Source organism: Lepus europaeus, chromosome X (assembly GCF_033115175.1).
Source record: "Lepus europaeus isolate LE1 chromosome X, mLepTim1.pri, whole genome shotgun sequence".
NCBI classification, from domain to species: domain Eukaryota; kingdom Metazoa; phylum Chordata; class Mammalia; order Lagomorpha; family Leporidae; genus Lepus; species Lepus europaeus.
Genome location: NC_084850.1, coordinates 117880202 through 117895088, shown reverse-complemented (window position 1 = coordinate 117895088; position 14887 = coordinate 117880202). Strand labels below are relative to the sequence as shown.

General features: G+C 41.6%; 1 protein-coding gene across 5 annotated transcripts in view; it reads left to right on the top strand.

Annotated features, from left to right (window-relative positions):
- The first annotated feature begins 268 nt into the window (after window positions 1–268).
- Window positions 269–14887, top strand: part of GK (glycerol kinase) — an 83377-nt gene continuing 68758 nt past the window's right edge. For 3 of the 5 annotated variants that reach the window (XM_062184571.1, XM_062184568.1, XM_062184567.1), the window contains exons 1-3: window positions 270–473; window positions 10438–10511; window positions 13637–13743. In XM_062184571.1, the coding sequence (XP_062040555.1) occupies window positions 396–473; window positions 10438–10511; window positions 13637–13743 (259 nt within the window). In that variant the 5' untranslated portion in view covers window positions 270–395. Of the gene's footprint in view, window positions 474–10437; window positions 10512–13636; window positions 13744–14887 lie in introns of all 5 variants that reach the window. The other 2 variants (XM_062184570.1, XM_062184566.1) reach the window with 1 other exon arrangement.

Here is a 14887-nt window from a genome sequence, read left to right as displayed (position 1 = left end):
GGCTCCGCCTGAGGCCCGCCGGCTCCGCCCACGTGACCTGCAGCGCGGGCCAACGCCTCCGCCGCGCCCAGGCCCCGCCCCCGTGACGTCTCACTGCCTTCTAATTGTCCGAACCTGCAACCCCTTTCTGCCTTCGTTAATTGGCTGACCCGGCAGACAGCGCCCCCCCTCGCCACGCCCCCGAAGTCGTGGGGAACGCAACGGGGGGAGGGACTTAGTCCGGAGGGGCGGGGTGAGAAGGTTCCGCGCGGGTAAAGGGGCCGCCTTAAGCGCGGTCTGAGCTTTCAGCGGACTCGCGCTGTCTGGCCCGCCGGACTCACCGCCAGCTCCTCCCCCGTCCGCCGCCGTCACCCGGGAAACCGGCCGTGCTCGCCCGCCGACCTGAAGCTGGTTTCATGGCAGCTACGAAGAAAGCAGTTTTGGGGCCGTTGGTGGGGGCAGTGGACCAGGGCACCAGCTCGACGCGCTTTTTGGTGAGCCCGGGGTGACGTTTGAGGAGGCGCAGAGCTGGGGCGGGAATCCAGGGCTGTGGATACTTAGTGTCGCGTGCCCATCTCTCGCCTCTTGCGGCCCTGGGGCCCGGGCTCCGGGCACCGGAGGGAGGCCGGAGCGCGACCTGCCACGCTGGGGCTGCCCCTCCCAGGCCTCAGGAACCTCGGCCTCACGCGACCCCCGTGACCGAGTTTAGCTATCTCAGTCCTGGTGGTGGAGCTGGGTCACGTACTAATGGGGGACTCTTCCCAAAAAGGGACCTAGAACTCTGGAGCATCCGTGCAGAGCCACCCGCCTGCAGAGGGGGACAGGTGGCCACATTGACCGCCGCAGCGGTCTTCCCCAGGAGCATTTGGCCTGCCAGGCACAGGACGTCCTTGGATGGGGGAAAGCTGTGTCACGGCTGTGGTAGCCTAACCGCGTTCTTTGGAGCAGTAGAACGAAGAAAGTATTAGCGTGATGATGCGTTGTCATCCTCTCCCACAGAAATTGCGGAGGGTAGAATTACTTGGTGTGTGGGGGGGAGCGCAGAATACATTAGGAAACAGTCGCACTACATTGCTTTCATCAGAATCTTCGTTTAATTTTGAAGACTTGGCAAATTTCAGTTGTGATACTTTGCTCATTAGGAAAAAATGATAGTCCTCTGTGCTTCCCAGCATAATGTGACAGAAATTCTGTTTCCCTTTTTGTTCACCATATTTGATAAAGTTTTGCCATTACAAAGTGATATTTAAGTGACCCTCTGATGATTTGTTTTCTGTAACTAGGAGACTTGTAAAGTGATCTAGCACTGAGTTCAGTAAGATAATTTAAAGCTAATTTACATGAATTTGGGTTGATAAAAAGACCATGCTTTCAATGGACATTTGATTAGCTTGGCAAGTTGATGTAGATACATAGTGATTATTTAGCTCCCTCATCCCTTCGTTACTTAAAATTCCTTTCTTCCTACATTCTTTTGTGCGTATGATAAACATATACATGTGCTTATTTGTATATATACATATACATATGTGTATATTTTTAAGTTTTGTTTAGCTGACACCTGACTAAAAATTGAATTTGAGCTTTAACCTTGACATTTTTGTTGTCTAAAGCGGGATACTTTCAGTCCAGTTTTAGTTCGAATCTTATTTAATGACTTACCTTGATTTGAGCTGCCATGATATATTCCACTGTCTCTTGCTTTATCTTGTGCTCACTCAGGGTAGGTTTCACTTTGTCTTATTCATATAAACGTTTATAAAGTAACCCTGAGTCAAAAGTTAAAAAGTCTGCTTAACTGGATTTGATTACTATATAAAATACATAATCATCATTATCATCTTCCCACCGTTTTTAGATTATTTGTTTAAGTCAGAGCTACAGAGAGAGAGGGAGAGACAGCGTGATCTTCTGGTTCACTCCCTAGATGGCCACAATGATGAGGGCTGAGCCAGGCGGAAGCCAGGAGCTTCATCTGGATCTCCCACAGGGCCCCAACACTTAGGCCATTTTCTGCTGCTTTACCAGGCCATTGCAGAGAGCTGGATCAGAAGTGTAGCAGTCAGGATACAAACCAGCGCCCATATCGCAGCTTTACATATGCCACAATGTTGGCCCTCATCTTCCCACCTTAAGAACATGAAGACAGTTGTACCAGTTAACTGGATTGATTTTTAAAACTGTGCTCAAGAATTGCCCACACATATGTCTACAGGGCTCAAGCACATAGAAGAGGGACAAGCAGTCTGGAGAGCATACTCAAGCCAGGGGAGCAGCCAGTAGCTGCCACATAGGAACACACGTCCAGTGCTACCTGACCTTCAGATTCTTTAAGAAAAAATGTAGTCTAGAGTTTTCAGTGAAATCTCAATTCTTACATGTTGACAATCAGTTCATAAAAACATTGAGGGCCAAACCAAGTACACTGATTCTTTTTGTATGTTTGTTTTGTTTTTTAAGATTTATTTTATTTTATTTTATTTGAAAGAGTTACAGAGAGAGGTAGAGACAGAAAGAGGTCTTCCATCAGCTGGTTCACTCCCCAGATGGTCACAATGTCTGGAGCTGCACCGTTCTGAAGCCAGGATCTTCCTCCGGGTCTCCTACTTGGGTGCAGGGGCCCAAGGACTTGGGCCATCTTCTACTTCTGTACCAAGCCATAGCAGAGAGCTGGATCAGAAGAGGAGCAGCCAGGACTAGAACCCGGCGCCCATATGGGATGCCAGCGCCATAGGCAAAGGATTAGCCAAGTGAGCCACGGTGCCGGCCCCAACAAATGCCTTTATTTTATTGAGTAGACTTTTATTTCTCTTTAATAGATCAACTGAATTTGAATCTTTATTTTCTTTCTTTTTTTAAAAAAAATTTATTTTAAAGGCAGGGTTAGAGAGAGAGGGAAAGAGACAGAGAGAGAGAGGCAGAGATATTTCATCCATTGATTCACTCTCTAAGTGACCCCAATGGCTAAGGCCAGGCCAGCCAGGAGCCAGGAACGCAGAACTCCATCCAGGTCCCCCACATGGGTGGCAGGGCCCCAAGCAGTTGGGCCATCTTCTGATGCTTTCCTAGGTGCATTAGCAGGACACTGGATCCGAAGTGGAGCAGCCAGGACTCTTAACTGCTGCTCATATGGGATGCCTGTGTCTCATCCTGCTGTGCCACAATGCCAGCTCTAGGTTTTCCTTCTTAACTTGCCAAAAAAAAAAGTTTAAAAACTTTTTGACTTGAGTATGTGTGATTATTTTATTTCTATTTTATTAGTAGACCTGCAATTTTAGAACACATTTTTTTTTGTCATGTTGTCAAAGATTTCATCTTGGGGACCCTCTGCAAATACTTTATACTAAAGGAAAATCTTCAGTTTGTCTGAAAGGAAAGTGTCTGGAGGTTGGCACATGGTTTTTCAGATTGCAGAATAGGAACTTCTTGGAAAGAGTGTTAGTATAACAGGTTTTAAGGAGGGGCCATTTCTTTATGACACAAAAGTTTCAGCTTAAACAGTCAACTTCCTTCTTTGATTTGGTAACTTAATTTATTTTCTCATAAGTTGAATGTTTTTTTTTAAAAGGTTTAGAATGTGTTGTGACTTGAAGTATGCCAGATACTGTATTGAAGACTTTTCCAGCATTATCTCATTTAATTGTCATAATAACTCTGTATTATAGGAAGTATGAGAAAACTCCTTTACAAAGATGATTAGCTTGTGGCTGAACATTGCCTCCAAAGTTAGAGTTAACCTTCAGCGTCCCTGGCTGCCTTGAAGACTGTGAAGGCAAAATGGGAGAATGGGAAAGGCCACCTTACTATCAATCAGATGTCACTTCTGATTATGGTCACAAATAAATGAATCTTCACCAAGAAAAACATACATAGAAATTGGTTCCACCATGTATACAAAATGTTGCCTTTGAATAAATGTTGCAGACTATAATCATTTTGTGACTCTTTCAGCAGGTTCTGGGCAGGGCTCAGATATGTCACCTTGCATAATGATTGCATAATCGTTTTATTTCAACAGCCAGTGTATATGAAGAATGACTAGAATTGTATTTCCATGTTTGTTTTGGCAAGAAATGTTGCCTTGGATGCAGTTGGCTCATCATACTTAGAGATCTCATAAGGCTTATGGATGAAGTTCCGCTTTCTTTCATTTATTTATTTAACACTTATTTATTAAACCCCATTATGGGCCAGAGACTAAGGAACAATAAGTTTGGTGAAAATTAATTTGGCTCATAGCTAGAATGAGACCACTCTTTTTTTTTTTTTTAAAGAGATCTATTTATTTGAAAGGCAGAGTTACAGAGAGAAAGGAAGAAACAGAGATTTTTCCATCCACTGGTTCACTCTCCAAATAGCTGCAATGGCTGGGCTGGGCCAGGCTTAAGCCAGGAGCCTGAACCTCCATCCAGGTCTCCCAAGTGGGTAGCGGGGTCCTGAGCACTTGGGCCATCATTCACTGCCTTCTCAGGAGATTTGCAGGGAGCTCATTTGGAAGTAGAGCATCTGGAATTTGAACCAGTGCTCATATTGGATGCTGGCATTGCATTGCAGGGGAATGATAACCTTCTGCCACAATGCTGGCTCTTGATTCTTTTGTTATATATTTCGTCCCACTGCATTGGATGTTTTCTTTCCCGTCATTATGCAAGTAGCATGAATGCATTCTCATCAGAGATCTGCCATTTGCTTTTGTCTTGTCTCTCTCAAGCCTTAGTTATGAGCTTTCAATTTTGAGCTCTTTGAGAGGCAGAGCAGTGTCCCTTTTTTCTGCCAAAGCATGTGGCAGGTTCTCATTGTGTGAATCAGCTTCAGCAGCAAGGAACTCACAAGGTTCGGATGTGTTGACCAGGACTCTTGGATTATAAGAGTAGGAAGGCAAAACTTCGAGAATCTTGGCAACTATAGCTGTGTTAGATGTATGCAGATACTGTTTAATACAATTTCATTTAAAGAAGAATAGGACATTTGCTATGTGTTTACTTCAATGTCTTGTTGGAAGATGCCATCAGCCCTTTTCTGGTCAAATTTGCAATATAACATACATATTTGTAGGTAGTATTTTTTTAGTTTCAGTCTTTCAAATTTATGAACTGTCATGGTATTTTCAAGAGGGAGTTTACCTTCCTGAATAAAGTCTTATCACATAGCAAAGTTTAGTGTGCCATAAAAGAATAGGCTTGTGGGGAAGTCATGTGGGGAGGGAAATGAATGTGCACGTTTATGGTGGGACAGCTGAATTAGCCATAGGATGAGTGAGGCCAGCCTCAGGACAGTTACTTAATAAGGGAGGGCATTTCATGTCTCCGTGTTGCTCCTTGTTATAAGACAGATAATGCATATGTTGTTTCAGAAGGCTGCTTTTAAACATTGTTAGAACATTTTTCCTTGTTTCTTCAGTTTTACTCTCTTCATCCCAATCTGGAAGTAAGTCATCATTTAAGCATCGAGGTGATCCTAGAACTGTTGATTTCTAATTCTAATTCTACCACTTATAAATAATAGTAATAATAATAATGTAGTAGTAATAATAAGTACAGTAGTGGTTAACATTGGGTGTATACTGTGTGTTTGCACTGTGTTAAATTCTTTCCCAATGTTAATTTTCCTTATTGCTTCCATTTTAAATTGCCCTCTCCCCAAAGCAAAATCTGGAATTGAGACATGGTTTGGGCTTAGAAATGAATACTGAACTGGCGATCTGTAATCATAATTCTATCACCTATTGGTAATAGTGATGATAGCAGTAATAGTAGTACTAATATTGATAAAATTAGTAGCAGCAGTAGCCGCAGCCATAGTGGTCACAGCTTGTGGATTCATATTATGCCTACCCTGTGCTCAATACTTTTCCTAAGTTACTTTATTTAGTCCTTTTGTAGATGGAAAAGTCAAGGCTCAGAAAAGTTAAAAGACAGCTGATGTGGGCAGGGCTGGGCTTGATCTTCTGGGATCTTCTGGGGTCTGTGCTCTTTGCCTCTGCATTATACCAAATATGAATTTCTCATCTACCTTTCTGGCCCACAAAAAATTCTGAGAACAGATCTGTTTGCCATCTCCTCTAAATTTCTCTCCACACTTCACTTTATTTTTCTTAACTCATGCTGCTTCTGCCCTTCTAGTGGAGCCCTCCACTGGTCTCACCTGGCTCACAACAGGTAGCTCTCAGCCACTCTCCCGGCCCCTGTCTTGCTTACCTTTGATGCCTTCTCGGCAGTACTAGCACTGTGCACCTTCGCCCACCTGAACACCTGTACTCCCTGTCCAACCTGAAGTTTTAGTTCAGAAATTGTCTCTTCTGAGGGCCCTTCTCTGACTCCCACAAGTCTGGGTTAGGTTAGCCTTTGTCCTCTTTATATCCCTGGCCCTGTAATGGATGATTCACTGCCACTTAATGGATGATTAAGAAATCATGTTGGTATCAGTATGATTTCAAATTGGAAAAGCACTGAATTGGTGTTCACAAAACTTGAGAGTTTAGTCTTGTTTGTCAGTATTGTCTAGTCCCTGGGCTCTCCCCTTTGTAAATATGAGAGCATTACATTAGGGCCTTGGGGTTCAGTTGGTGGTGTTCTCTTTTCATCTTGGAACTCATTGTTAGCCTCATTTCTGGAAGAGTTTAAACGTGGAACTGAAGTCAAAATGTGGACTGTAAGCTGGGGCATGCTCCTGAGACTTGGCAGCGGTTCCTTGTCCCTCTTTTGCAGCTTCTGAAGAGCCCTAGAGAGGACAGGAACACATTTGAAAATGCTAGGCCAGAGGATCTCTAGCATAGTTTCCACTGCCCATACACTCAGTGTGTCTTAAATATTCCTTTCAGCTTCTTAAAAGTAGCTTTCTATACTGTGCAGTTGTGCATCGGAAGTTTAGCAGGCCTTCAAGTTAGGTGAATTTCAAACTTGAAAGCGAGAAAAAGATGAGGGAGTACCTATAATTTGCTGCTGCTTGCCCCATGCCTTCAAATGATTATTAAACAATTGACCACATTAGTTTATAAAAGCAAGCTATACAGCCCCTGCCATCATTAATTGGCAATAGTTTTTTTGAGATGTACTTGAAAATAACCTACTAGTGGCCGGTGCCGTGGCTCACTAGGCTAATCCTCTGCCTGCGGCACTGGCACCCTGGGTTCTAGTCCCGGTCGGGGCACCGGATTCCGTCCCGGTTGCTCCTCTTCCAGTCCAGCTCTCTGCTGTGGCCTGGGAAAGCAGTGGAGGATGGCCCAGGTCCTTGGGCCCTGCACCCACATGGGAGACCAGGAGGAAGCACTTGGCTCCTGGCTTCGGATCAGCGCAGCGTGCCGGCCGCAACACGCTGACCATAGTGGCCATTTGTAGGGTAAACCAACGGAAAAAGGAAGACCTTTCTCTCTGTCTCTCTCTGTCTAACTCTGCCTGTCAAAAAAGAAAAGAAAAAGAAAGAAAATAACCTACTAGTGTTCTTGTAATTGGGCAATATGTTCTCATGGGGAATTAGTTACTCTCCACCATAGGGTTTTGCCTTCTTTGTACATTTCTCCATCCACAAATGGACAGACAAAAGGCTTCATTATGATTCTTGACATGAACCCAGAGGGAAAAAGTATTCTAGAATTCCGCTGTCCAAGATGATAGGCACTAGCGATGTGTAACTGCTGATCAGTTTAAATGTGGCTAGTCTGAATTGAAATAGATGTAAGTATAGATATGTACCAGATTTAAAAGACTGAGTATTTAAAAGTAAAAGATCTAATTAATAATTTTTTATTTATCACATGTCAAAATGATAATCTATAGGTATTGGCTTAAATAAATAAAGTGATATTAATCTTATTTCATAGAAAATTTAAGCTTAACATGGTTTGCATTATATTTCTGTTGGACAATACTGTACTAGGAAAGTTGCAGATTCCAAAAATATTAAATCTGGAAAGTGTTCCACAAATTTGAGGGTGATGCTCAGGATCAGAGCCTAAATACCTGCAGGCAGTAGCAATCTTCTCAGGTTCAGGGCTCTAATGAATTAGGAGGTTCCCAACTCCATCCTGGTAGGTCCAAATACTGTGTAATTGGATGGCTTCACACTGTATTACATTCAATAGAATTTACCAAAATCCTTCCCTTTGCATAATCCAAGATCTATGAATCCATTTTTAGAATGAGGGCTCAGAAGTTAGTATAGTTAAAACTTGGAAGTGATCGAAGAAGAATCCCACTCCATTCGTAGCCCCAAAGATCTATTGTTGAAGTCTTTATCAATCCAGCCAGCAAAAAGGGACACCTTGTTTTTTGTTTTCTGTTTTTGATGGGCAGAGTTAGACAGTGAGAGAGAGAGACAGAGAGAAAGGTCTTCCTTTGCTGTTGGTTCAATCCCTCAAATGGCTGCTACGGCCAGTGTAGAGCGGCCGGCGTGCTGCGCCGATCTGAAGCCAGGAGCCAGGTGCTTCCTCCTGGTCTCCCATGCAGGTGCTGCAGGGCCCAAGCACTTGGGGCATCCTCCACTGCCTTCCTGGGCCACAGCAGAGAGCTGGACTGGAAGAGGAACAACCGGGACAGAATCCGAATCCGGCGCCCCAGCCAGGACTAGAACCCAGGGTGCCGGCGCCGCAGGCGGAGGATTAGCCACATGAGCCGCAGCACTGCCTGGACACCTTGTTTTTTAACCCAGATTCCTTTGGGAATCTGAGAGTGGCAGGAGATTGGCAATAATATGAATAATAATATTATAGCTTTACTTTCTTATTGAAGTTTTTGTCATATAATTGTTTCTCATTTGATAATTTTTTTGCATTAAGTACCTATAATAGGCCATACATTTTAAGACATTCAAATATTTACTGAGTCACTCTGTGCCAGGCATTAGGGATACGTTAGATGAAATGGTATAAATGGAGCTGACATCCTAGACATATTTTGTAATGCTGATGTAGCTCACATCCTGGAGACATACCCTAATGCTAAGTTATAAATCACAGGATATTGCAAGGATTCTGTCAAGTGCCTTCTCCTATTTATGATGTATCAAGTTAATCTTTGACTTGTTATATATTTTATCTCCCTAAAGAACTTCAGAATTTGCTCTCTTCTATTATGGTTACTGTTTTCTCTAGAAAAGAAGGTACATGTGATTTGGAGGGAAGAAAGGAACAAGTCATAATGTTTCCTCTCTAGTTGCTGTCTCTTTTTTGTTTTATATATATTTTTTCCTTTCTCTTTTTTAGTCTGCATCAAACCAGGTACTTTTCTCTGACAAGAAATCTAGTCATGGAAATGCTTTTTAACTAATTGGAAATGACTTTATTGCTGCAATCATAGTGACATTGGAAGTAAACTTTAATTAAATATTACTCTGAATGAGTAAGTCCTTTGGTAATCAAGTATAGATATTACCAGATGGAAAAAAATGTATGTGAAAAAATGTTACAAAGTTTTAAAAAGTGTCACTTAGTAGAATTAAAATTATGCAGGATTATACAGCACTTTTTTGTTAGTTTTCATCCCTTGATTTCAATGTTTTATATCAAAGATCAGCAATTTAAAGTGTCACAGAGAGTATTCAAATGAATGTGGCCAAGGTACACTTCTGCTATGGATAGGGCTCTGGTTTGCTTCTTACGATAGATGCATTCCTGTAATTACCTTCAAAGGAATTCACACAGTACTATCCCTGTCTGGGCATCTACTTTCTGTCTCCATATTCAAGATGAATGGGGAGTAGAACCTTATGCCCTTGCTCTTATCCCTATGTCAGGTCTCATTTTTTTTTCTGTTTTATTTTTAACTTTTATTTAGTACAGTGTCATTTTTTTCTTGATTTTTTTTCCATTCTCTAAAAAAGAATCTATACTATTGAATGTGTTAACTTGAATACAAAGAACCATTTTGGGTTTTTAAAGAGTAAGTGATTGTTGGGGCAGGCTCTGTGGTGCAGCGGGTTAAAGCCCTAGCCTGAAGCACCAGCATTCCATATGGGTGCTGGTTCTAGCCCCGGCTACTCTTCTGATCCAGCTCTCTGCTATGGCCTGGGAAAGCAGAAGATGGCCCAAGTCCTTGGGCCCCTGCACCCGCATGGGAGACCCGGAGGAGGCTCCTGGCTCCTGGCTTCGGATCGGCACAGCTCCAGCTATTGTGGCCGTCTGGGCAATGAAACAGCGGATCGAAGACCTCTCTCTCTGTCTCTACCTCTCTCTGTAACTCTGTTTCAAATAAATAAAATAAATCTTTAAAAAAAGAGTAAGTGATTGTCCCTTCCTTTATTTTTGTCTTCAGTAGATTTCTGTTTACTTGAAAAGGCTTTATTTCTGATACTGTCATATAATTTTTATGATTCCACGTGAAGAGAAAGTAGAATACCTTGAATGGCATTTTATCTGACTGTACTTGTTAAATTTATGAATGAGAACTTCAGTTGCTAAATAATTTTAAATATCTTTGATATCTGCATACATTTTATACAATAATATTGCAATATGTTTTCCAGGTTTTCAATTCAAAAACAGCGGAACTACTTAGTCATCATCAGGTGGAAATAAAACAAGAGTTTCCAAAAGAAGGGTATGTTTCCTAATTTAATACATAAAAGACACATCAGGTTTATTATTTCGTCTCACCCCACCTGCACTGTGGATTTGTAAAGTAAACATGACCAGACACACCCTCCTGAGAAGACTTGAGGGATTGGTGTTAGTCAAGAAAAGAAGCAATAACTTGGTAGCTCAGCAAAAACATGTGAGTATTGATGGCTTAGGAATTCAGTGACAGAAAAAGAAGGAATAAAGTAATTTTTAAAAGTATTAAATTTCAGAACTTCTGCATTGATTTTGAGGTCACTTAGCTGTATTTTCATCATTGCCAAAGTGCTGTTTTGCTGATATGAGAGCAAGTTTTTTAAAAATAAAAAACCCACTCATATCTAATGCTAAATTCATCCTTTTTGGTAATAGTTCTCATATAGTAGTTGTGACTAAATATAATCTGAAGTATATTTAAAATTTAGTGATTTTTATGAAAAACTTTTGAAAAACTAGCGGTTTCTTGTATAGTTAACTATACACCTGGTGTGTTCCACTCTTAGGAATTTGTCTAAAAGAAATGAAAGCAGATATCCAGAGAAGGACCTATATTGAATGTTTTTTAAAGATTTATTTATTTATTTGAAAGTCAGAGTTACACAGAGAAGGAGAGGCAGAGAGAGAGAGAGAGAGAGAGAGAGCGAGCATGTGTGAGCGAGCTTCCATCTGCTGGTGCACTCCCCAATTGGCTGCAATGGCCGGAGCTGTGGTGATCTGAAGCCCAGGAGCCAGGAGCTTCTTCTGGGTCTCTCACGCGGGTTCAGGGACCCAAGGACTTGGGCCATCTTCTACTGCTTTCCCAGGCCCTAGCAGAGAGCTGGATCGGAAGTGGAGCAGCTGAGTCTTGAACCAGAGCCCATATGAGATGCTGGCACTGCAGGCGGCGGCTTTACCTGCTACACCACAGCGCCAGACTCATATATTCAGTGTTTATAGCCACTTTATTCACAATAGCCCCAAACTGGGAACAACACAGATGTCTGTTACCAGTAGAATGGATAACAATGGAATATATTCAGCATTTTTTTTTAAAAAAAAGTTAAGTGATATATAAAACAGCATGGATAATATCGTTGATATTATGGATGGTAAAAAGAAAGATTCTTTATCTGAGAATCAAAAATAGGTTAAATTAGCTTAGGGTGATAGAAATCAGAAAAATGACTTCTTATGTGTATGACTGACTTGAAAAGGGGCCCTAAAGAACTTTCGGGGTGATGGAAGTATTCTGTACCTTGGCTAGGGTATTGGTTAGATAGGTATGTAATTTGTCAAAACTCAGCAAATTATACCCTTTAGATCAGTGCATTTCACTTTAAGGGTAACCTCAGTTTGAGAAAAGAGAAATTGGTACCTTTCCAAATTGGTATTGTTTTCTTCACATGAAAAATCCTGTATTTTTTTTAGGAATTCTTTTGTTAATCATTGATATGTTAAAAACATTAGAATGACTGTCCCACAGGCCTGAGTCCCATGCAGTTGGGAAAGAGGATACCTGGTCATGGAAGGATGAAAATTAGAAGTACATGGAAGGAGATCTGAATTTTGAAAAGAAAGAACATAGAAAACTCAAAGCTCAGGAAAGGGAAGCATTAAGCTAGGCGTGACAAAAGCAGAGAATGAAAACATTTTGAATTCTCTTGCTACTTGCAGATCGGGGAACGATTCCATTAGTTTGTGTCATTTCTACTTTTGGGCTGCTGCATAGTGCCATTTGTTTCTCCCAGGCTTCATTTCTTTCTCATGTATTACTATTACTATTATTATTATTATTATTTATAATTATATTTTGATTTTTTAAAAAATATTTTATTTATTTGAAAGACAGAGTTACAGAGAGAGGTAGAGCCAGAGAGATAGAGTGAGGTCTACCATCTTCTGGTTCACTCCCCAAATAGCTGCAATGGCCACAGCTGAGCTGATCTGAAGCCAGGAGCCAGGAGCTTCTTCCGGGTCTCCCACACAGATGCAGGGACCCAAGGACTTGAGCCATCTTCTACTGCTTTCCCAGGTCACAGCTGAGAGCGGAATCAGAAGTAGAGCAGCTGGAACTCAAACCGGCGCCCATATGGGATGCTAGCACTGCAGGCCAGGGCGTTAACCCACTGCGCCACAGCACCAGCCCCACATTTTGCAGTTTTAAAGATTTATTTGAAAGGCAGAGTTACAGAGAAACAGGGAGAGACAGAAAGAGAAAAAGAAGAGAGAGATCTTCCATATACTGGTTCACCCTTCAAATGACCACAACAGTCAGGGCTGGGTAAAGCCAAAGCCAGGAGCCAGGAATTCCATCTGGATCTCCTACGTGGGTGCAGGAGCCCAAATACTATGGTTCTCTTCTGCTTTTGCCAAGCACATTATTAGGGAGCTGGATCATAAGTGGAGCAGCTGGGTATTTAACTGGCATCCAAATTGGATGCTGGTGTCACAGGCCATGGCTTAACCCACTGTGCCACAATGTTGACCCCCTTCTCATTTATTATTAGCCTTTCATTCTTTTGAGGCCATGGGACCTTACCAGAATTATACTGCGATTGGCTCTGAACTTTGACTAATCACTTGTCAACATGAAATAATTATTAGAAGAAGTGTAATTTTTCCCTTCCATTTCCACAAAACATTTTTTGGGGGAAAAGTGGCAAAAGAGATTAGTATACTTAATTGACTTTTCAGAATTTCTATTGCTTCCTCAATATCTAATTCATAAGAGTAATAAACATATTTCAGTCTACTCAAAAATAGCTAGTACATGTTGAAACCTGCAAGTATTTTATCAAAATGTATCAAATGCTCCAGAATTGGAGAACTCATTTCTTTCTTACTGGACCTGAAAAATAATTTAAAAATAAGGAGAATATTTGTTTTCTATAGCCTTCTATTAGTGACCCTCTTTAAAATGATTAATTACTCTATGAAGAATAATAAAAATATAAGGGAAATCGACTTTTCTTTAAATCTTTTCTTTATAATGTGGGATATCCTTTGCTTATCTGATTTCCTTTAATTTAAGAATCAACCACCCTTACAAGTTAATATTTCTATATATATATAAGTTATATTTGGATTGATTTCTTGTAGACTAACCAAATAATATTCTTTTGTTCAAAGATGGGTAGAACAAGACCCTAAGGAAATTCTGCAGTCTGTCTATGAGTGTATAGAGAAAACGTGTGAGAAACTTGGACAGCTCAACATTGATATTTCCAACATAAAAGGTATTTTTAATGGAATATTTTATTCACTTGGTATGACTCTGAATCAAATTCGTTAATCCATTCTTTCAGTTCACAATTGAGTGCCTGTTGGACTATTGATCCTATGGAGGATCATAAAATGAATATGGAGCCTTTATTTTGGTGAAGGTGAGAAATCAATAAGGGCAGAAAAATACAAGCTAATTTCTTGTTAAAATATTAATTTATTTTCATTTTTATTTGAAAGGCAGAGAGAGTGAGAGAGAAACAGAGAGAGATCTTCCATTTGTTGGTTCACTCCCCAAAAGCCCTTAATAGCCAGGGCTGGGCTAGGCTGAAGCTAGGAGTCAGAAAATCCATCCAGGTCTCCCACATGGGTGGCAGGAGCCCAAGTACTTGAGGCATCACCTGCTGCTTCTCAGGATATGTGTGAGCAGGAAGCTAGATTGGAAGCAGAGGATTGGGACTCGAACAAGGTACTTTGATATGGGATGTGGCCAAACAGCAACATAACTGCTGTGTGAAATGCCTACCCACAAGCTAACTTCAAATACAAATAAGGCCCATGCAGAATATAAAAACCAAGTGATATGGTGGGTTTGCCTAGAGGGGTTTACTTTAGATTGGGTAGCCAGGGAAAGCCTATCTGAAGAGGTGCCACTTTGGCTGAGATCTCATAGGCCAAAAGGAAAAAATCATGCAACTATCCAGGGGAAGAATATTTGAGGAAAAGGAAGTAGCATATGCAAATGCTCTTAGATGGGAATAAGTATGGTACATTAGTGAGTCAGAAAGAAGTCCTGCATGTTGAAAGCAGAGTGAAAGAAGGTTGAAGGGTAAGAGTGGGTGGGCAGAGGGTTTCAGTAGGAGCTGAGATCAGGCAAATGGGTAGGGCTTGTCAGCCATAGTTTGGACGTTATTTTTTTTTAAGATTTATTTATTTTGAAAGTCAGAGTTACACAGAGAAGGAGAGGCAGAGAGAGATGTCTTCCATCCACTGGGTCACTCTCCAGATGACCACAATGACTGGAGCTGCGCAGATGCAAAGCCAGGAGCCAGAAGCTTCTTCTGGGTCTCCCGTGCAGGTGCATGCGCCCAAGCACTTGGGCCATCTTGTACTGCTTTCCCAGGCCATAGCAGAGAGCTGGATTGGAAGTGGAGCAGC